Genomic DNA, 22814 nt, shown 5'->3' on the forward strand with positions numbered 1-22814 from the left:
GTTTCATCCTAATGTGGACCTGCGACTTGGGTGTGAGCTGAGTGGGGCCAGCTGGGATCCTAAGACCCCCTCCTGGGGCACTCTAATCAACCCTAAGACAACACCACGGTTGAGAACCAGGGTTTCAGCTCACTTGAGTGTGCTTTCCACTCTGAGGATGCAGAGAAACTGCAGAAAACTCTCCAAAATGTGCCAAGGTTATTAGCGTGCCAGCCTTCTAAGTGGGGAACTTGGAGACGAACTGGGTAAGAGAGTTAAGAGGGAAGATTTGATTGGCTCCAAGTAGCCACAATCAGAGAAACATTTCTGGTCCTCTCCTCTCCAAAGAGGACCACTCAAGAGGGAGTGGGCTAGAAAAACAGGAGGGACACAGGTTAAACTCATGAAAAACCTTGACTGCCAGTCTAGATATAAACTAGGAATGACCATTATGGTATGCAGTATGAACTCTCCCAAAATAGAGCAGAAAGGCCCAGAAAGCTCTCTGGAATTCTCCTGCACTTCCTAGGGAAGGAGAAAGCAGCTATGAGCAACGGCCATCAGCCTCAAGAATTTTCCAATCTAATTCTGACAAGACCACTTCTGGATGTGATCCGTTTAGCTGACATCACAGGGATTCCCCGAGTGCCAGGGTGGCCATCTGACCCTCAGTGGGTCGTTATGGTGTCAGGGGTCATGAGATGAGAGAGGGACTAAGAACCAACCACCCAAATAACATGAAATAATTTCTAAACATTTTTATTTCAAATCTCTTTTCACCCCTTCCGCAAAAAGACATGGGTCAGTACAGCAATCATAAAAAGGAGATACAAACACAAGAGTCAAATGTCTCCCGCACTGACACTTTACAAAAAACCGGGAATTGTACATGGGTTTTCCAAACAGGACCTGCAGCAGCTACTAATGTCCCTTTACAAGAGTCAAACATGCCTATTAATACAGTATATACAGACACCCCATTCTGGAACTAATCTACAGGGACATCCCAACACCCCCCATCTATCCCCAGAAAAATACCAAAACACATCCAAAGTGCATTTGTTTTGTTTATATCAAAACATCTTTCCCTTTCCCCACCCCACCCTCAGACCCTCCCACCCCATTTAAGATTGGCCTGCAAGTCTATTTTAACCATTTAGTAATTTTTTATAGTTTATGAAAATAAATTATACAGCAAATATTTTAATAAATTAAGCACAAAAAGGTTGAGGAAAGGAGAAAAACTAAATGGGAAGACAAAAGCCAGGCCATGCTTTGGCTTGGAGGAGGGTGGGGTGGCAGAAGAGGACGGAAGTGGTTGCAGGGGGATGTGGCTCCCCTTCTGGTGAAGAACTGGCAACCACCCCAGCGCAGACTGCCAGCCCTCGTCATTGAGTTCCCTAAAAACAACCGAACAATGTACAGCAGTGGCCATGCCACAAGCAGCACCAGTTCGGGCATCCCAACAGGTCTGCCCACAGAGCGGTGCCTGGATGACGCCTGTCCCTTGGAGAAGGTTCTGGGCCTGACAGTGAGGGGCAGGGCCCTGTTCAAGGGAGCACCAGGGATGGAGTGGTCAGACCAGCCTTCCCGCTCCACCTGAGCCGAGTAGGGGGCTTAGAATGCAGCTCGGTGCGGGGCTGTGTGGTTTGTGATCTCCTGGGTTCTGATCAGAAGTGTCCTAACTTCAACTACACTCCATCTCCAGGAGCAACTAGGATCGCAGTCCAGCTGCGAGCAGACATTCAGGTCTTCCACCGCCCTGACTGGCTGCTGTTTGCCTGCCCCTCTCAGCATTTTGAAAGAGGGGGTAGGAGGGGGGAGGAAGCAATTCCAGGTACCCTCTTAAGAAGATGAAATGGGCGTGGAGGCATGTCACAGACTCAGCATGCAGGACTGGCTTCCTGGGAGGGGGACCAGAGTGGGAAGGAATGGGAGAAGGGGCAGAGATGGGCAACAGGAAGAATTCAGGGGCACCTACCAGGAAGGTCAAGAAGCATGAAAAGGACAAAGACAATATGGAATCTGCATGTAAAGAAAGGTCTTTCCCTGGCAGATTAGAGAATCGATCATTTAAATACAGTTCCCTACTCTCTTTTTCTTACTGCGGCATCCAAGTCCCCAGTGCCTGTGTCTCTATGCTCCAACTCTCCCCTCACACCTCCCAAGGCTTCACGCTCATCTTCGCAAGGCCTCCTGCCATTTTGTGCTGAGCACGAAGACTTCAACGTCAAAACAGGATAGATCACGGGGACTGGCAGACTTGACTTTGCCTTCTTGAGCTGTGTGGCCCAATAATCCTATAGCTATCATGGGGGGAGGGGGGACACACTTTTTTTTTTCTTTTTCTTTTTTAATAAAAAAGGTTTTACTCCCCAGGAGCAAATAAATCATTTTGAACTACTGATAAACACTGCTGCAGTGAAAAGAAAGATGGCTCCATGTATGCAATAGCACAAATTCCATGTAAGAACAGCTGTGTCGACAATTAGAGCTAAAAATCACTTCTCCACTTCCCCCTTTCCCACGAACCAAACCAAGAGGATTCCCATAGGGAAAATGTCTAACTCAAAAGCTCCTCCCTTAGGGACAGGGGCGTGTCATTCTCTTAGAAGTGGACAACAAACAGCAGGTCTCCCCTCAGTGGGGATGCTCTCCACACCCCCATTAGTGGCAAGACTTCTGCAAATAAAGACACACACACACATGCACACAGACTTTCAGACCTCCTTCCAGCAGCCACGGAGCTGTACATCCCAGTGCTGAGGCCTCTAACTTCAGGGCTCAACCCCGGAGAGGTGGTAGGGCAGCGGGGAATCTAACCAAGGGGACAAGTTCCTCCAATCGCCTTTTCCTACCAGGGTCAAGGGTTTCAAGCAGGCCATGTTCTTCTGGGTCCTGGGGTGAGGACTTCAAGGCTGGCACCCAGCTTTGCTGTAGTCTCTCACCCCCGGATCTGGGAACACTAACCACCCTGTCTCTCGCCAGTTCTTGCTGGAAGCGTAGGGGTTCTGTGGCCATCCCCACATCACTCCCAACCTTAATAAGGGGCTTGTGGAATCAGCCCCAGGGACAAGCATGAAAGCAGAAGAAACTATGGTGACGGGCTCCCCACCACACCTCTGCCCTCACGAGGCTGGGAGCTGCCACCCAGGGCTGGCTTTACAGGGTGTCACACTCACCGTATCTAGGCACAGGCAGGCAACCAGGCCAAGGTCATCGCCAACTGTCCCTAAGACCTAGTCGTCACCTATTTATCTAGTCCCACACCAAAGACCCCATACCTCCTCACTCCTGTGTGACCACAGCACATGAGTTTCAAGTAATAGCAAGTTGTAGCAGTAACTGTCACTAGCTCACAGTGGTTCTCACCTGTCCTGAGGAAGGTTACAGTAGATCAGTCATAAACAAGAGAAGGTTAAACAGGCAGATCCGAGGTACTGACATCACCTAGCCACAACCAATGACGGGTCCCTAAAAGTGAGAACCTTTTCCAGTCTGTGACTTGAAAATACAACCACCACCAAAAAGGAATGAGTTCCTTCTGCAGACTGCTTTTCAATTAGCACTACATAGAACTGGTAGCAGGATGGGGGTACAGCCGGCGGGTGAAGGGGAGGTGCTGACGATAGCCAGCTGCTCCCACTCCCTCTCTCTGTTGACTGACCAGGCTGGTGCCCTTCCTCCTCACCTCTGGATGGAGCCTGTCTCCTCTGGCACAATTCTGTTCTGTAGCCACTCTACTGAGGAAGAAGTAGGGTATAGCCTGGGCTGTGACTCATGCACAGACAGATCATAGACACGGTCAACACTACCCTTCCTGGGAGGAGAAAGGTTGATGGTTGAGGGTGGGTCACGCCTCCTCAGCTGGTTTGGATTTGTACCTGAGAGTATAGATTCTCCAGTGGAAACCGCTGGTACCACAAGGGGTCCAGGGCTGTGCCTCCCTCCCTCTGGCTATGCTGAGAGCAGTGAAGCCCCAGCCATGGGCAGGGGCAGGGGCCCCTGGCTGACTTCTGGCTCTGGGCTCCACCTTGCCATCATAACCCCTCAGCATTCACATCTACCTGATGACCAGGAAGTTTTGGTCTACACCACAGCACAGAAGAAGGATTCTTTGATGCCGCTGCTCTAACTTGGGGCTGTGCACTGTTCAGTACACACTGTGCAGATATCTGCATCTGCGCTCTTGTTCCTGCATTTCTCAGTGTCCTCCCCTCACCTAAAAACCAAAGTCTCACAGCCCCAGAGCTCTCCTAGACCATCTGGTCTACCATGATCTTACCCACTCTGAACTTAAGAGCCAGCCCTTGATTCTCCTCTGCCACGCTGAGTCATTCTCCAAATGTGGCCATCACCTAAAAGCTCCCTTAGGCCAGATAATATGTCTTCCACCTCTTGTGTTTTCCACAGTAGCTAGCCTAGAGCCAGGCAAGTGCACACTAAAACGTAATTTTTAAAGAAGAGATTTCAGGTAGCTGCAAAACAGCCACTTGAGGATCTCAGTAGATTCCAGTCAGTAGGCTTTTGGTGGGTGGCACTTTCTGCAAGATGGCAAGTTAATTTGCACCTTCAAGAGGTAAGACCCATTGGTTAAGCCAATTCCTGGGATCACTATCTTAACTGGTTGGTAATACTACCACGACAGCCAAAGAGAGAAGAGGCACCACACAACAAAGCAGAGGTGTGCTGTGTTTATGCTACAAAGCTCAGTTTGTGGGTTACCTCTTGACAGCCAGGTAACAATGCAAGTTTCCACCCTATTCAGCTAAAAGGAGGAAGAACGGTCATTCCACGCAGGACGTAAGGCAGAAGGTCAATGTTTCCAGGTGAGGCAGTCCTATAAATTACCAGAACACTGGGGCCTCACCCTAAACCATCAGGAAACCACAAACCTGACATTATTTATCTCACTAGATGAGGCAGATATAAACACAGGGGAACCAAAAGAGGCAGTCTACTGGAACACTTACTGCAAAAGAGTAATAAAGATCAAACAGCTCAATTTTCACATCTTAATAACAAACCTCTCCCCAGAGTAACTCTACATAAAAGCAAACTCATAATGCTATGTGATTTGACAATGGCCCAGTTCAGAAAAGCACTGGAATTTTTCTCCCTCTTCCTCTACTTCCATCTGGAAAAGAGGCAACTCTCAAATCAGCATCTGACAGACTTCCCAATGAAAGGAGGGCAAACAAGATATTACTCAGGAAGATGTCTGAGTTGCTAGAAAGAACTCAGGAAAATAAAGAAGCCTTTGCTACCTCCTGTTTCAGACCAACCTAAGAAGATGAGCTGTAATGGTCTCCTCCTTCCTCACTGATCTCAAACATCCCATTAAAGCTGAGCCATGAGGGAGCTTTCTCGAGGAAGAGCACAATAGTTTCCTTTCTCACCTTCCTCCACATTCCCTCTTACTAGCTGACAGACATATGGAGGTGAGGAACACTGACTCCTCAGTCACGGGTACCGTTTGCCATTAAGAATCTGGAAGCACGCTCCATTAACGGCAGCAGCCCGAGACTGCAGCTCTGAACTGCTCAGGTGATGAAAAGACTACTGCCTGACAGCTGGGAGAAGCAGTAGGAATGATGTTACCACGACCAGAGTGAAATGAAGTTATCGCGAGGGAAGGGATTGAGGGGAAAACAGGGCTAACGTGAAGTTATAGAATTCAGTAAACAGAACGAATACAGCTTCTGTGAGAGGTGATTCTGAAATTAGGTTCCTAAACCTCAGAAGGAAGGTATATGAGGAGTCACTACTTCCCCAGTAGGGCCATGTGCCAGGTTTTGTCCAGCATCTTCTATTTGAGACTATCCACCCTCCTTTCTTTCCTGCTCCTGCTAAAGCTACCCATGCTTACAGAGAAGCAGGTTCTCCTCAATCAGCAACTCCCAACTTGATCTGCACTCTGTCTCCTTCTTTCCCCTTCTTCAACGTCAATGTGAAGACTGGAATTCTGCCTTTGGCACCAGCTGAATGACCGTCACTGGCAACCCGCTCTCCTCTTCTTCCCTCCCCCAGACCTGCTCACCCTCGGCACCACTTCCAATCCAATGGGCACAAACCCCAGGTGCCTTTAGGGTGAGTCTGTACCGAGATATGCAAATATACAAAACAAAACTTCTGAAAAAGGAACAGTGTTGAGACTTCTTCCCGTTTTCCGGGCAGTTCATCCAGCTCCAGGAGCACAGGGCTGGATGTGACATGGTGGAGCCCTGCTCAGAGTCCGCTGCTGTGCTTCATCCAAGCCCCAGGGTGGTGAGGGGAACCAGTCTCTTGCACAGAGGATCCCAATCCTTTCTACTCCCTCCTGTTTTCCTCACTCTCCTTTTCATGGTAGCTTCATTTGGTTCTTTGAAACTGGAGCTTGGCAACCAAATGCCTAGGTTAAAAAAGGGGAAAATTAGAGTGGCTCAATACAGTGGAATCAAAACGGAGGCAAAGGACAGCCTCTGGAGGTAGAGAAGTACAGCTCAAAGGGAGAGTGTAGCCTGCAAAGCCCAGTGCTTCCACAAACACTGCAGGTGGCTGGGGATGCAGGGGTGGCCTTTGTCATGGAGACCTGAGCAGCCTACCACCAAATGACAAATAAAGATGCCCTCACACCACTTCCCTTCTCTTTCCCTTTCCCTTTTATTTTCCATTCACTCTTCCCCTCTGCTTCTCCCTTAAGGCCCACCTGCTCTAGGGACCAAAAAAGGAACTGAGTCCCTGGAGGAATCCCTGGTGAGTCAGGCTAGAAACAGCTGCAAGCCTGTGGCTTCTGGCCAATGAAGAGGGCTGACATATCATCCCAAAGGCTAGTGTGGCGTCAACCTTCCGATTCAAGAAGGGCACTGTGCCAGCTGTCACTCTGTCCCATAACTCCAAGCACCCTGGCAAGAAATTCTCCAGGAAACAGCATGCACAGACCAAGTGGCCTCTAAGAACTCTGAAATTAAAACAAGTCTGACCAACAAGAAATCATAATGTGGAGAAGGAAATGGCAAACCACTCCAGTATTCTTGCCTGGAAAATCCCATGGATGGAGAAGCCTGGTAGGCTACAGTCCATGGGGTTGCAAAGAGTCACACACGACTGACTGACTTCACTTTCACTTAAGTCTATAGGGTCCTGAGACTTTGAGCTGTTTACAACTCTGTAATTTGCAGAAAACCTGTAGTGTCACAGGTGATTTTTGTTCGTAGTAGTGCAAATTAATTTGTCAGTAGAATGTTAATGATTATTACCCAATGAATATAGACCTATTTGGCAGTGATTTGTAAATTCACTTTAGCAGGCCAGCTTGCCTATATACATGTGTACTCCTTGCACTGACCTTCAGATCGGCTGTAACATCATACTGGTTTCCTTAATAAGTTAAATAAAATCTTTGACACTTAAAAAAAAAAAAAAAGAAATCATAATGGCCAAATTTCATACCTTAAAACGCCTTTCCCTTGGGAAGAATTCCCAAGAGAACCTCCCTTTTTTTCAAGGGGTCCTCAGAGCAAGCACAGCAGGGTGCTTTTCCTCTGCTACAAGCAACAATCCCAGAGTCACAGCAAAAAAGAGACCCCGGGAGTTCAGTGCAATCCTCTACTGATACATGACTGCCCCTCCACACTCATGACCAATGGCCAGCCCCAGCCTATGCCTGATCCTATCAGGGCCTTTGTACTTAGAGGATCTCTTGCCTAGAATGCCTGCTCCCAGGTCCTCTCACAGTTAACTCCTTGATATTCAAATCTCAGCTGAAATGTCACCCCCTCACAAGAGCCTTTCCTGATCATTCAAACTTGAGTGTGAATGCCATGTTACCACTAACCACTGAACTTCACCCAATTTAATTTCCCTCACAACATGTACAGTCAACTGAAACTAGCCAATTCACTTACTCACTTGTTGCTGTCTATCTCTCCCTAAAGAACTGCAGCTCTGTGAGAACAGGGCCTTTGACTATCTTTTCAGCACTCTCTTCCCAATTCGTACTGGCTACTTAATATATAGAGGTCTGCTGAATCAACAAATGGGGAATTCACTAACTCCTGCAGAAAACCATTCCATATTTGGATCTGTTCAAAAGATTCTTCTAAAGATAAACTGAGGACTTCCCTGATAGCCCAGTAGTTAAGAGTCCAAGCTTCTGCTGCTTGGGGCACAGGTTCAATCCCTGGTCAGGAAAGTTCCACATGCTGTGCAGTGTGACCAAAAACAAAATAAAGTAGAAATAAAGCTGGAGACTGAACTCTTTTATAACTTACTCTGTGTTCCTGCCCTGCCCCCTGGAACCACACAGAATAAATTTTGATCACTCTTAGGAAAATCTATCAAACACTTCTTTTAGCCTCCAACCCCTCTCACCTTAAAATTTCTCTGGTCCATGATAATAATTTATTCCCTGCATTATGAAGTGTGGACAGCCCCCACCATCCTGAACCTTTCTCTGAATGTATATGTGCTCATGTAGGCTCCTCCTAAGGCACAGCACCCACAGAGCAGTGCTCTAATTGAAGGGTCCCAATTATTCCTCAACAGTGCAGATGAATAGGTGGGTCCCCCCAGTTCCCTACCCTAATCACTGCAAAGCCACCAAACAGAGAAACCCTCCTAGACAACAGAGCACTTAAATGTTTTAGGAGACACTTCTGAGCACACACAACTTGCCAATACAGGCACACCTCATTTAACTTGTTTTGTTGCACTTTTATAAGTTGAATGTTTGTGGCAACTCCACATTGTCAGATGATGGTTAGCATTTTTTAGCAATAAAATATTTTTAAATTAAGGTATGTATATTTTTTATACATAATGCTAGTGCACACTTAACAGACACAGTATAGTGTAGATAAAACTCTTTATATACGTTGGGAAACCAAAAAAATCATGTGACTTGCTTTATTGCGAATTTGCTTTTTTCCAGTGTTCTGGAACAGAACCCATGATACATCTCCCAGGTATGCCTGTAACTGAAGATTTGACAAAGAAACTGCACATCCAGCCCAGGATCCTTTAAGTTAAAACTCAACTGCCTCCCGGAGTTACCATTTCTTGATCTCTCTTCATTCCTCCTCCCCTGGCTAGTCCTGGCTCACATGCTCTCCCCTCAAGAGCACAGGATCAGAGACATCCAGAGCCAAGAGGAGACACACAGCTAGGGTCATCTGAGTCATGGCCCAAAAACACCCACGGAACAAAAACACCAGCTGTCACTCTCTCCCATTATGAAGAGAGCTGAGAGGGTGGGAAGAGTTAAAGCCCCCTTTCCACTCTAAAGCTGTCACACCTATGGGTTTTTCCCCTTTGTTTTGTATTGGGGATGCGATTAGAAACGGATGAGGTTAGAAGAATTCAGTGCTTAGAAAGGACACTCGCCACTGAGAGGGGGAGGGTAGTCTTTGACCCCAGCAGTAGATCACTAGAACATGACACGTAACCCTTACTATCAAAATCACCACTTTCTGGTAATTCTGTTCCCTACTTACTTCTACTTTCAATATTCACATTAATGTAATTTAAGAAGACTTTTTTTTTTGGCTGAGCCCCGGGGCATGTGGGGATCTTAGTTCCCCAACCAGGGACCAAACCGGAACCCTCAGCACTGGAAGCATGGAGTCCTAATCACTGGACCACCAGGGAATCCCCAAGACTAATTAGAATTTATCTGTACAAACCAGTATTCCAAGGTATTTTATGGGAAAACAAACAAATAAAACTCAGTATAGCAATGGGATACACTCTTATATAAATGAATTCCTTAGTTAATTCATTTATTCTTTTCACCAATTTACTTTTCAGTGGCCCAGATGGAATTTTAAACAGAAGAGCAAGCTGTTTTTTCCTCATTCCCATATTCTAAGCCATGGGACAGGAGAACTCTCACTGAAGTGCATGCCTATTGCAATTAAAGGCATTTTGTGTTCCCTTTGATGAAGTTTCCTTCCCCTTTGGTTTCCTGCTTTACATGTCATTTGTGCAACAGCTGCACTTCTATGGCCTCCTCTTTATATATATTCAGTGATTAGCATGCATGTTGCTTTGCAATACTCAAGCCTCTCTTGTCTATTTGTTCTCCCCGTTGGGGTATGTGCCCCGCTGGGACTCTGTGATCAGATGTGGCAACTCTCTGGACAGATGCCTGGATTGGGGTATGTGCATGGGGTGGGAGGAAGAGGGCTAGGTCCAGTGCAGGATAACTGCCCAGGAAGGGACCAGGCTGGACAGTGAGGTGGAATATGCATACCCTTGGTGGTGATCAGCAGGGGGCCCCTCGCTACGTGGAGGGTTCCAACACCTCTTGCTTCTGTTTGGAAATGAGCTGCGCTTCCTTTAGAGACAGGTATACCTCTTCCTGAGGATCATAGTAGTAGAACTTTCGGATATAAGAGATCAGAGGCCTACGAATAATACAAGAGGGGTACACACAAGTGTTATACAGAACTTAAAAAAGAAAGATCAACTTTATTCAACCCTCCCTTCTTTTCAATCCCTATATGGCTGAGACAATAGCAAAAAGTCTCTGCCAACTTGAGAAAATCCCCACATTCTCACTTATTGTAGTTCTGTCTCCCTCCCTCTTACCATCTCCACTCCACTCTTCACAGAGTCTGCAGAAGGGAAAGTGACACATGCACACACCTTCCTCCTTCGGGGCTGTACTGTGACATTTCTAAGTTAGGTGCTAAGACACAGGAGAAGTGAAAAGATGATGCCTGGGAGTTGCCAGACTCTGCCTGGACACTCCACTTGCAGGCCTCACTGACACTGTAAGTAACCCTCCATTCCTGCTCTGGCTCTAAAGACCCCATCATACTTAGGCAGTGGGAGATCCGGGATGTGATCGATCCGGACGAGCTGTCGGATTCGGAATCGGCAAAGGTGCTGGAGGGATTTGACATTGCTGAATCGGGACACTGGATAGAGCAACTGGACTGGAGTTGGTGGCAGTCCTTTAAGAACAAAAACCAAGAGAAATATTCAGATGAGACAAGGCAGCTAACTATATATAATCTTCCTTATGAAGAGAATCCAGGGAAGGGAAATGGTGCTTCTTTACAGTTCCCATAGGTCTTCTGTGCAAAAGCGCCCCTCCACAAAACTTGGTTTCCATAGTACTGCTACCATATTTCATACTCAGGGGAGCCTACCCTCTGGCAGGGGGCCTCCCCAGCCTGACTTCTAACAACTGAGAGTCTTGCTCTTCGGACAGCTCAATGAAAAACGCCGAGCTAGAGACTTTGCTTGGAGCCAAGTGGCTAATCTCAGGCCCAAGGCTCTCAGTGAAGGACAACGGCCAAAGGTATCCTTGTTGGGAATGGGAGACACTTGTTTAGCATCTAGAGTATCTTGAAGGTGAGGACTCAAAAAGGCTGTTCAGAGGGGTCCCCACCAAATTCCAACTGAGAGACAGTAAGCAGAAGGCAGCATCTAGGATCAAATTTTACAGGCCGGTCACACAGTTATTCACTTCAGGCCGGGACAGTCAGGTTTAGCTACCTTTTACTCCCTGCCAATACTCCACCCCCACCAACCACCCTTCTTCTGAAAATTTAGGTTGGGTACAGGAACAGAAAAAAAGATGATGATACTTTTTCTTTTTTAGATAAACAACTTCCAAATAATATTCATATTGGTTATTTTTTTAAAAGGTTCACTTTAATTATATGTGCTCAGTTGTGTCCAACTCCTTGCAACCCCATGGACTGTACCCCACCAGGCTTCTCTGTCCATGGAATTTTCCAGGCAACAATACTAGAGTGGGTTGACCATTTCCTTCTTCAGTGGATCTTCCCGACCCAGGGATAAAACCAGCATCTCTTGCGTCTCCTGCTTGGCAGGTGGATTCTTTACCACTGCGCCACCTGGGAAGCCCAGGATAATACTTGTGAAAGAAAAGCAACTACAGTAGCTTGGGCGAGCTGAATTGGTACTGCTCTGTGTACAAGTGCCTGGTGACTAAAGCCAGTCAGGGCCAATGGAAGCCCCGCACTCATGTTTCATCACAGTATCAGCAGGCTCCATGCTGGGAAATTCCAACCCCCAGGGGTCAATGCCACAGAACGGAGACACCCACAATGGCAAGGACACTGAAACGCATCCAAGAGAATAAAGAATACTCGCGTTTCAACAAAGGACGATGGAAGGTAAACAAGCAAACTGCTCTGAGAGAATCTGAGTTGCAAAACCTTTGAAAGAATTCTTTTCTCAACCATTGTTGAATCAAATGAAATTCTGTAGACACAACTTGTTGGAAAATAAAATATCTGTTTTTGGAGTTTAATTTCAAACAGTTTTAAAATTTTGTTTGAAGCCATGAGAAGAAAAATTAAAGCTTGCAGATTGTCTCCCAAAGCCTTTTCATGGTTGTTAACAACAGACTTTCTAAAAAAAAAATTGAAATACATTTTATGCTATATAAGTAAGCTTATCTTAAAATCATCTAGCTCAGTCTTCAAAGCTGTGCTCCCAAACAGATACCACTAATACCCCCACTGCTCAATGAAGAAACTGAGGCCTACTGAGCTTAGAGAATTTGCTCACAGCACAGAACCAACAGAACTGGCCTTCCCTGAACACTTGCTCTGTCTGAGGAAGAGTTGAGCCCACGGAACCTCAAAGGAGCGTTCTCCAGGAGTCTCCCAGAGCACCTGACCATGTGACTGTCTAACGGGCAGTGCTGTCGAGACAGGCACAGCTTCTTGATTCAGGACCAGTCTCTCTTAGTCCTTGACTTCTCACCCCTATCCCTTCAAATCTAACGCTTGTATTTTTAAAGCACTGTAACCCTCACCCTCAGGGGCTGGTTCCCCTGGGGGTCAAAACCAGGACTTTCTGCATGTAAAGCTGACCTGCTAACCACTACACTATGGAAACATAAGCACAGATCATGAGCTCCTTATTTCCAAATTCAGGCTTAAATTGAAGAAAGTAGGGAAAATTACTAGGCCACTCAGGTATGATCTAAATCAAATCCCTTTTGATTATATGGTGGAGATGACGAATAGATTCAAGGAATTAGATCTGGTAGAGTGCCTAAAGCACCATAGAAGGAAGTTCGTAAAACGGTATAGAATGCAGTGACCAAAACGATCCCAAAGAAAAAGAAATGCAACAAGGCAAAGTGGTTGTCTGAGGAGGCTTTACAAATAGCTGAGGAAAGAAGAGAAGCAAAAGGCAAGGGAGGAGAAAGGGAAAGATATACCCAACTGAATGCAGAGTTCCAGAGAACAGCAAGGAAAGGTAAGAAGCCTTTCTTAATTGAATAAGCAAAGAAACAGGAAAACAGCAGAATGAGAAAAGACTAGAGATCTCTCCAAAAAAATTGGAGATATCAAGAGAACATTCCATGCAAGGATGAGCATGATAAAGGACAGGAACAGTAAGAACCTAACAAAAGCAGAAAAGATTAAAAAGAGGTGGCAAGAATACACAGAAGAACTATACAAAAAAGATCTTAATGATTCAGATAACCACAATATCATGGTCACTCCACCTAGAGCCAGACATCCTGGAGTGTGAAGTTAAGTGGGCTTTAGGAAGCGTTACTATGAACAAAGATAGTGGAGGTGATGGAATTCCAGCTGAGCTATTTAAAATCCTAAAAGATGATGCTGTTCAAGTGCTGCCCTCAGTATGCGAGCAAATATAGAAAACTCAGCAGTGGCCACAGGACTGGAAAAGGTCAGTTTTCATTCCAATCCCAAAGAAGGGCAATACCAAAGAATGTTCAAACTACCAAACAACAGTGTTCATTTCATATGCCAGCAAGGCTATGCTCAAAATCCTTCAAGCTATGCTTCAGCAGTATGTGAACCAAGAATTTCCTGATGTACAAGCTGAGTTTACAAAAAGGCAGAGGAACCAGAGATTAAATTGCCAACATTTGTTGGATCATGGAGAAAGCAAGAGAATTCCAGAAAAACATGTAATTCTGCTTCACTGACTATGCTAACACCTTGACTGTGTGGATCACAACAAACTATGGGAAATTCTCAGAGATGGGAACACCAGACCACTTTATCTGTCTCCTAAGAAACCTGTATGCAGGTCAAGAAGCAACAGGTAGGACTGGATGAGGAACAAATGACTGGTTCAAAATTGGGAAAGGAGTATGACAAGACTGTATACTATCACCCTGCTTATTTAACTTCTATGCAGAGTACACCATGCGAAATGCCGGGCTGGATGAATCAAAAGCTGGAATCAAGATTCCAAGAGAAATATCAACAACTTCAGATATGCAGATGATACCACTCTAATGGTAGAAAGTAAAGAGGAACTAAAGAGCCTCTTGATAAGGGTCAAAAAAGGAGAGTGAAAAAACTGGCTTAAAACTCAGCATTAGAACAACTAGGTTCAGGGAATCTGGTCCCATAACTTCATGGCAAATAAAAGGGGAGAAAGTGAAAGCAGTGGCAGATTTTATTTTCCTGGGCTCCAAAATCACTGTGGACGGTGACTGCAGCCATGAAATTAAAAGACATTTGCTCCTTGGTAGAAAAGCTATAACAAACCTAGACAGTGTATTCAAAAGCAGAGACATCACTTTGACAACAAAGGTCCATATACTCAAAGCTATGGTTTTTCCAGTAGTCACGTATGAATGTGAGAGTTGGACCATAAAGAAAGCTGAGTGCTGAAGAATTGATGCTTTCGATTTGTGGTGCTGGAGAAGATTCCTGAGAGTCCCTTAGACAGCAAGGAGATCAAACCAGTTAATCCTAAAGGAAATCAACCCTGAATATTCATTGGAAGGACTCATGCTGAAGCTGAAGCTCCAATACTCTGGCCACCGGATGTGAGGAGATGACTCAATGGAAAAATACCCTGATGCTGGAAAAGATTGAGGTCAGGAGGAGAAGTGGGCAACAGAGGATGAGATGGTTACATCGTATCAGCAATTCAATGGACATGAATTTGAGCAAATGATAGGAGATTAGTGGAGGACAGAGGAGCCTGGTGTGCTGTAGTTCATGGGGTCCCAAAGAGTTGGACACAACTTAGCAACTGAACAACAAAAGCCCTCATCCACTCACACACACCGTTGTTTGGCCCTCTCCTCATATACCATTAAAAAAAAATTCAAACATGGATTTCTCTCTTGAATATATTTAAACTCAAGTGGTTTTAAAATGATTCTGGGTTCAAATGCCTCTTTGAATTTTACCTTTTCACTCATATGCTTTAAAAACAGTCTTTAGTAAATTTCACTATGATGAACAGAAAGCTTTTGGGAGGTTGGTTGTAATATTGCTAAACCCAACATGATGTTTCAGAGACAAAAGTAATTTATGCACCTAATTATTTATTCCCAAAGACAGTACTATAGGACTTGCACTTAAAGAGGTCAGGATAATAGTAGCATATAATTATCTGACTGTTTGCCTACTTAAATTTCAATGATCATATATACTTGCCTATTTAATTGTTATTTTTAGACTTAGGTTCACAAACAACAATCTGAAACCTGTGAATTCTCTGATATTCCCTAGTGTTAACTTGATTGTTTACTGTTTGCCCCCAAACACAGCAAACAATTGGAACTCTGACATCCAAAGCATGTTCACTGAAGAGATCAGAAATGGAGATAAATCCAACATAAGACACCAGTGCAGCTGAAAGGGAAAGGCAAGATACAACAGTGGTCATCAACAGTGGTCCTCATGCCAGGTGCTGTGCATAAATCCAATTTCCAGCCACTTTGCTCTTTTTTTTTTCCCCCAAAGGACCAGGGTTAGGCATGAGGGCTTTCCAGGTGGCTCAAGTTGTAAAGAAACCAGCTGCCAATGCAGGAGATGTAAGAGATGTGGGTTTGATCCCTGGGTTGGCAAGATCCTCTGGAGGAGGGCATGGCAACCCAGTCCAGTATTCTCGCCTGAAGAATCCCATTGACAGAGAAGCCTCATGGGCTACAGATCATGGGGTTGCAGAGTCAGACACTACTAAAGTGACTTAGCACACATGCACGCAGGCATGATGAATCTCTTTCAGAAAAAAAGTAAAAAGAATCTCTTTCAGGTCTGAGCACCCAAATACCCAGGTCTTCCTCCCACAACAAACTGTTCCCTGAAGACCAGAAATATCCAACCCCAAATGTCTGTTAACAGGACTGAATTGAGAAATCTAAGATACAAGGAAAACATGTCACTGAACAATTAATTATAGTCTTAATGATGATGCAAAAGAGGAAGCAATGGATTTCCTTAGAGTGTCCAACTCAAATGTGATTAAAAAAAAAAATATATTTTCTCTTCAGGCACTTCAGAGATGATGGAGATTCTTCTAACTAAGACGAACACATTCAAGTTGAGTTCTGGCTCTCACAGTATCAGAAGTTTTGTGCTAATCCAATCACATTTTCTTTTGGAGACTGCTGCTTGGTGTGAGGTGTTTAGCTTACAACTGTGAATCGGACCAGACCGAGATGTCATCAGCAACCTCAGGTTTACCATGACCATGTTCCCACACTGTCATGAGAAGAGATAAGGGGCAAACTAAGCTCAGGGGCCATCCTTGACCAATGATTTCTCCTCTAATTGCTAATTATTCTACTTATTAAATTGTTTCTGCTTCTCACTTGGTGCCATCTAGAACTTTCATTAGGGCTGGCTTAATAATTCCTATAATCCCTGGCATCCTTTTACACCAGGCTGGACATGCTGCTAGTACATCCAGCTCTAGATTTGAGCCAGAAAAACCTGACTCTGCATCCTGACTCTGTAATTCACTGTGCGTCGGTTTCTTAATCTGTATTTTAAAGAAGATAAAAAAGGAGGGAGAGACTGTAACATTCCTTCAAGGGATCTCATAAGGGCTAAATGAAACAATACGAGCCCCTTGCAGGCAGTTACCAGCATCCCAAAGTCTAAACAAAAGGGCTCCTTTACCATCCACTGAGTTAAAATCCCTGGTATAAGCTGACAGAGCTCAGCCTAAATCTAATGACTACCACCTCCTCACGGGAATCCTCTCCCCTAATAAAGTCAGCCTTACAGAATGCCTAGACCACTGATAAGCAAAGGGAGGCAGCAAACAATGGTAAAGGAGAACACTGATCTGGCCTTCTTTGTCCCAATCTTTCAAAGAGAAGTCACTTACGGTCTAGGGGCAAATACTAATTTGCCTTCCCTTCTCAACTTGATTACAATTTTAAGTGCAAATAGATATCCTACCTGTACCCTAGAAAGACACTCTCCACTGTGTTTATCCACAGATAAACACAATTCTGACTTCTTTATGTCCTCTCAACAAATGCCAGGAAACTCAATCTCCAACTTGCTTACTGCTATTTTTTTTTCCCATAGCAGAGGGTGGGAAGTAAAGCACAGGAGTTGGAGTCAGTTGGAGCTCGGTTTGAATCCTGGCTTCAGTATTGATTAGCTGAATAACCTTTAGAGTAAGTGGCTTCACTTTTGAGACACCCTTAGTTTCTTCACTGACAAAATAAAAAAAAATTTTTTTCAAGAGATCAATCTATTAGCTAACTTTGAGGCTGTTGCAAGAAATTAAGAGATATTTAAATAAAGACCCTGACAAAATACCTGGCACATGGTAGGGAGGCACATAACAAATAGCAGCAATCATTGCAGGTACTAACCTTCAGCAACGTTAAAAATCTTACTTAAAATTTCTTAAAATTTTAAGAAGTAAGATTTCTTAAAAAATCTTACTTAAAATTTGTGGAATGAAATGGGCTATACCCGAGGAGTCCAAGATTCCACGAAGTCTCTCAATACTCTACAAGTGATACATGCTCCAGACTCCTCTGAGAGGATCTCCCTGGTTCACCCACAAACAGACATGACTACCCACCCTGTCCCTGTCAATCACCACCAGGCTTTATATAGAATTTAACATGGGCTCTTGCCTTCTCTTCCTACCTATCTCCTTTTTGAAGCTAAGAGCTCTCTAAGGGTAGCGTATGTGCTCAGTCACATATGTCTCTTGCGACCCCAAGGGCTGTAGCCCACCAGGCTCCTCTGTCCATGGGATTTTCCCAGCAAGAATACTGGAGTGGGTTGCCATTTCCTCTTCCAGGGAATCTTCCCAAGCCAGGAATCAAACCTGCATCTCCTGCATTGGCAGGGGGATTCTTTACCACTGAGCCACCTGGGAATCCTTCTCTGAGGTGGAGAAGTGGCTTATTTTTGATACTGAGTTTATTCGATACTGTTTGTTTATTAAATAAACACCCCCCAAAAGCCACAAACTCTAAAAATTGCTAGGCAGAGTCAGTTCCTATAAGAAAGGATTCTAACTTTTTCTATTTAACCAAGTCAACTGCATGAGACCCAACCGTGTTGACAGCACTGAGGCGAGTAGTTAATGAAGTGAGAATTAATACAGTTCACACCCTGTCATGCCTTATTTAAATCACCAAGATTATAAAACACATTCCTGTAACCTGGCTCAATCCTGTTACTGATGTTCTGCCGGAGGCTTCCCCATAACTTCTTTTTAGAGCAATTTCTTGACATCTGGTTTAAGAATCTTAATTTGATTCAACAGGAAAGCATGATGTTCTCATTTTAAGTTGTTTCTATCTTACAAATTCCTCATTTTACTTTTTTCCAACATTATAAAAGCAGATTCCTCCAAACCATCCCTTCAACAAAAATGATATAGATACCCCTTCCTTAGTGGGCAGGATAGGTACTGCCAGTGCTCCCAAATGGAGACTAGTCTCTGAATTCAATACTGGCAGGGATACAGGACACAACAAAGTATCTACTCTCTGACAGAAATTTTAGTACAAATGCACAGAATCCAGAGCAGACTGCTATTAAATTCAGCCTCCTTGACACTCCCATTTCTAGTGAACACTCTATTACTTTCCCAGTTTCCCATGAAAATGACCCGAGAGTTGTTTCACATGTAAATGTGAGATGCCTGGATTAGGGACAAGGAAAGACTTCTGAAAGTTAAATGTGAATACATGACACCCAGACATCAGGGGCAGGATCAGTTTTCTCATTCATGTGATCAGAGAAGCAAAGATTCCTTCTCAATATGTGTATTCGTCAGCCGTATCCAACTCTTTGTGACCCCATGGACTATAGCCCACCAGGCTCCTGGGGGATTAATGTATAAGGACAGGATATTACCCACTAGGCTCGAGGAAGAGTGGATACTATAAGAGCCAGGAAAAAAAGCTTTAAGTGTTTCTGGTTTGGGAGTTTTTTGGGTGAGTGGGTGCAGGAGTGGAGGTAGAGATCCTGCACTGGATCATACTCAAGTTAAATAGTTAATATAAAGCTTTGAATAACTGTGGGGGAAGAGGGAGGGGAGCCATGGGGAGTGGACATTATGCTTGATCATACCCAAGTAAGTTAAATAATTAATGTAACAACAGCCTTACCTGGAACCCTGGATCTCAAGAAATAGAGAAACTTCCCATTCTTGGAGTGCATGATGGCCCTCTTAATGAACTCCACCACTGATTGACAGCGATCCTCAAACTTGGGATGACACCACAGGCTGAAGGTTCCTGCCATGGAAAGTTACGGAGAGGTAAAAATGCAAAACTTACTTTAGGAAGACTTGAGAAGCTGGCTCGAACATTTTAATGAGTTTCCCTCCTGGAAAGGTAGCTTGTGGTCAAGCTGAGTCAGAGGTCCCTGTTCCTGCTTGTTCTACAACTAATGGAAAGAAAGATGTTGCTTTTAATAAGATATAAATTAGGTCTTACAATGTTTCTGTTAAACAATAATAAATTCGAGTCAGAAAAAAGATACAAAAAGACTTTATTGAGTATGAACATTAATCTTTAAACCACAGACCATAAAGAAAAGGCGGCTATGCTAAAGTAAGTTTAAATGACATTCCCTCAGAAAGATTTAAATCTTCAAGTATGCATAGAATAGGAAAGACAGGAACAGCGGTTTTGTGGGTCTTACTCATTCATGTATGTGTTAAGCACAAAAATCAAATTCTAAGTCTTTTCCTTCTATAACTTCTAAAATCCCACGCCCCGACATGTTACAAAGATCCCACCCCAAACTTTAGAATCCCAAAGGCAAAAAGCAATCTGAACTCCCATAACTTAAAAAAAAAAAAAAAACCTTCAACAACTAAAGCACTAAATCCAAAAGAGTCACAAAAGGGATACTCAAGAGAACTGCAGATTTGAGAACCTTGACTACTCTTTTGGGATCACTTAAAAGATGAAGACAAATGTTCCATTGCAAACTGGCAACTGAAAGGCCCAGGGCTTCTATTAAAAATTCCATTTATTCAAGGAAGAAAAGTTCCTTTGAACAAAAAGTAATTGGAGAATCATTTGAAAATACTCTCAGATAGGCATCTCACCTATCGGGAACCTAGAGGTCAAGCATTTATTCATCATTTCCATCGCCTAGTCATTTATAATCTTAATAGGTTTATAAAAGCACTTCACTCTGAAATGCTATGTTTTGCGTTTTGTTTTGTTTATTTGACTTTTGCTTTTAGGAACAGCAGGAAAACAAGTAGCAGTCTACCCCACAGTTCTCTAACTAATTCTCTCAAGTCTTTGGACTGAAGTTCCTTTCTCTTCATGCATCTTGGAACCAGAGATGGGGGCAGAGGAAACCATGGACAAAGCTATGCTAACCTAAACAGCTACTTCTTGCCTAACAAGAGAAGCAAACCAAATTAATTCAGCAGAACACGACTGAGAGCAGGAAAGATACAGTGGTGCTTGAGAAGAGCATGAAAGAGCCCCTTACGTGAAATGCAGGATCTCACACAGTTCATTTAAGGTTGATCACATGTGGGAGGAGCAAGAGGAATCGGAGGGGCAAGTCCATAAAACTCCCCAGAGTTCTCCACAATTTTTAAATTTGTAGCATACTGCAGGTATTTTGACAAAGTATGTATTAGCCAGCCCCACCACCAATGACCATTACAAGTTTGTGGCCCAAATCAAATACCAAATGTCCTGACGCAAAGTCCATCCAGACAGCAGTATTGAACAAGTCAGCTTCTCGACATGACTGGACTATTAAGCACAACCTGACCACAGAGGAAGACAGACAGTATGTTGATTTCACAAATTCTCATAGAGTTTTGATGACTATTTCCTACAAGACTACAAAGCTGACCAGAAAAAGACATAATTATCATCGATGTGACTGCCAGGCAAACAAATTCAGTACAGAACAGTCACAGGATCCACAAATTCTCCTCTTTATCTACATGACTAATATCTCTAGATGCTAAGTTTAATCATGAACCAAAGCTTGGGAGAATTTGTCTCATGGTCCTAGGTTATTTCTTCCTGCTACCAAGAGAGTTTTACTGGCTTTATTCTGTTCTTCAGTAGTCTTCTTCAGAGTCTGTTTAGGAGACAAGATGTGCTGAGAAAACTTTTAAATGGAACATTTATGCTCCTCACCATCCCCGCCAATATTTCTCGTGATCGAAATCAGTGCCCATATATCAATATTCAATTGAGTCCATGAGATTTTCCCACCTATTCACAGTTCCATTTCTGTGAACCCTTCCAATGAGAAAGTCAGATAGCAAAGGTAGCAAAAGCCAAAGGGGAAAGAAGGCTTCCTTCAAATGCCAGCACCTCTCACCTCTGTAGTGCTCCATTCTGGTGTGGTGAGTGATACCCTGTGATCGGAAACTGAGGCTCAGGATATAACGAGGATCGGAGCTGTCTCGTACCAGGAAAGAACCATCAGGCTTCCCTTTCAGCTTCATCTCTGCATCTTCCCAGTTCATCGGCCCCCAATACCAACCACACTATCAAAGAAGTGGCAAGGAGTTAGAACACAGGAATGTCAAAGTTTTCAGCACAATTACTCTGACCACAAGAACCCCCCATTTACAAAACACTGCAGTAGGTAAAAGCTGCTAGGAGTGCCTCAACCATTAGCAATGAGTATCAGGTTCATCATACTTTCAGGCCTCCAAAAGTAACAGAAAAATAATTTTACAGTTCCATTACCAAAGCCCTACAAAGAAGAGAGGAGGGACCTAGGTCAGCTTAGACTATGTAAATATTTCTCCATAACCTCTCTCATTAGGTTCAGACGTTTTTTTCAGATTCAATTTTACAACATCTCATAGAACTAATGATAGCAACATATTATTTTGTCACTGTAAATACAGAAGCAAGGAAACTACTCTTCCTCTAAAAAGAACAGAAGGGGAGCCTGGCTTCGAATTAGGAGAATGTGAGAGGAGGAAGCTGTCAGGCCTTGGGCACCACCCACCTTCTCCAGCTCTCGCAGGCTAGCTGCAAAGCTGCTCGAGTCAGGCTGGTAGAGGGGACACTGGAGGTGCTGCGGGGGCTGGCTGTGCAGGGACTCAGCGGCTCGGGTGGGAGCGATCCGGGGAAACGCGTCTGCAGGGCAAGACAGCAGTGGTCACTTGTTGACCCTTATCGTTCCCAACCTCAAGTAGACCCTCCCTCCCCCCAAAACAGAGATGCTAACTGAAGACGGGCAAGGCATTAGAAGCTAAGCTGGAAAGGGTGGAAGCCAAAGCAGTGGGGAAGAGCTGGATGGGCTGGGACAAAAAGCTGTGTGGGCTCGTGTAAGCTGTGAAGGATGGGTGGGGGCGTTTAACCCCAGGAAAGGGGGAGGCAGCAGCTCACTAACCTGACTAAGGTGACTACTTCAGGGCTTTCACCAGCCTAGAGCGATTCCAACTTCTCCCACCTCGAGATGAAGTGCCGGTACGGCAGCCTTGGAAATAGTGACTCACTTAACTTGCCCAGGAAGAGCAACGATTTTGCCAAGCAAGTAGATTTTGTCAGCCAAGTAGAAAAGAATGCTGATTTCATTCATTTTATTCCTTGGGCACTGGGGGCTGGCCAAGCAGGTATGGGCTACTGAATGCTTGGTACTTATTTACAA

At 44.4% G+C, this 22814-nt stretch overlaps 1 protein-coding gene across 3 annotated transcripts in view; it reads right to left on the minus strand.

Moving 5' to 3' along the window:
• Window positions 1-722: 722 nt before the first annotated feature.
• Window positions 723-22814, minus strand: part of SOCS7 (suppressor of cytokine signaling 7) — a 34936-nt gene continuing 12844 nt past the window's right edge. For all 3 annotated transcript variants that reach the window (XM_043469949.1, XM_043469968.1, XM_043469959.1), the window contains 6 exons: window positions 22170-22300; window positions 21528-21696; window positions 19325-19453; window positions 10781-10916; window positions 10211-10364; window positions 723-6370 (listed from right to left, as the gene is read on the minus strand). In XM_043469949.1, coding sequence (XP_043325884.1) covers window positions 10241-10364; window positions 10781-10916; window positions 19325-19453; window positions 21528-21696; window positions 22170-22300 — 689 coding nt within the window. In that variant the 3' untranslated portion in view covers window positions 723-6370; window positions 10211-10240. The remainder of the gene's footprint in view (window positions 6371-10210; window positions 10365-10780; window positions 10917-19324; window positions 19454-21527; window positions 21697-22169; window positions 22301-22814) is intronic.

This window comes from Cervus canadensis, chromosome 1 (genome assembly GCF_019320065.1).
Source record: "Cervus canadensis isolate Bull #8, Minnesota chromosome 1, ASM1932006v1, whole genome shotgun sequence".
Taxonomy (NCBI): Eukaryota; Metazoa; Chordata; class Mammalia; order Artiodactyla; family Cervidae; genus Cervus; species Cervus canadensis.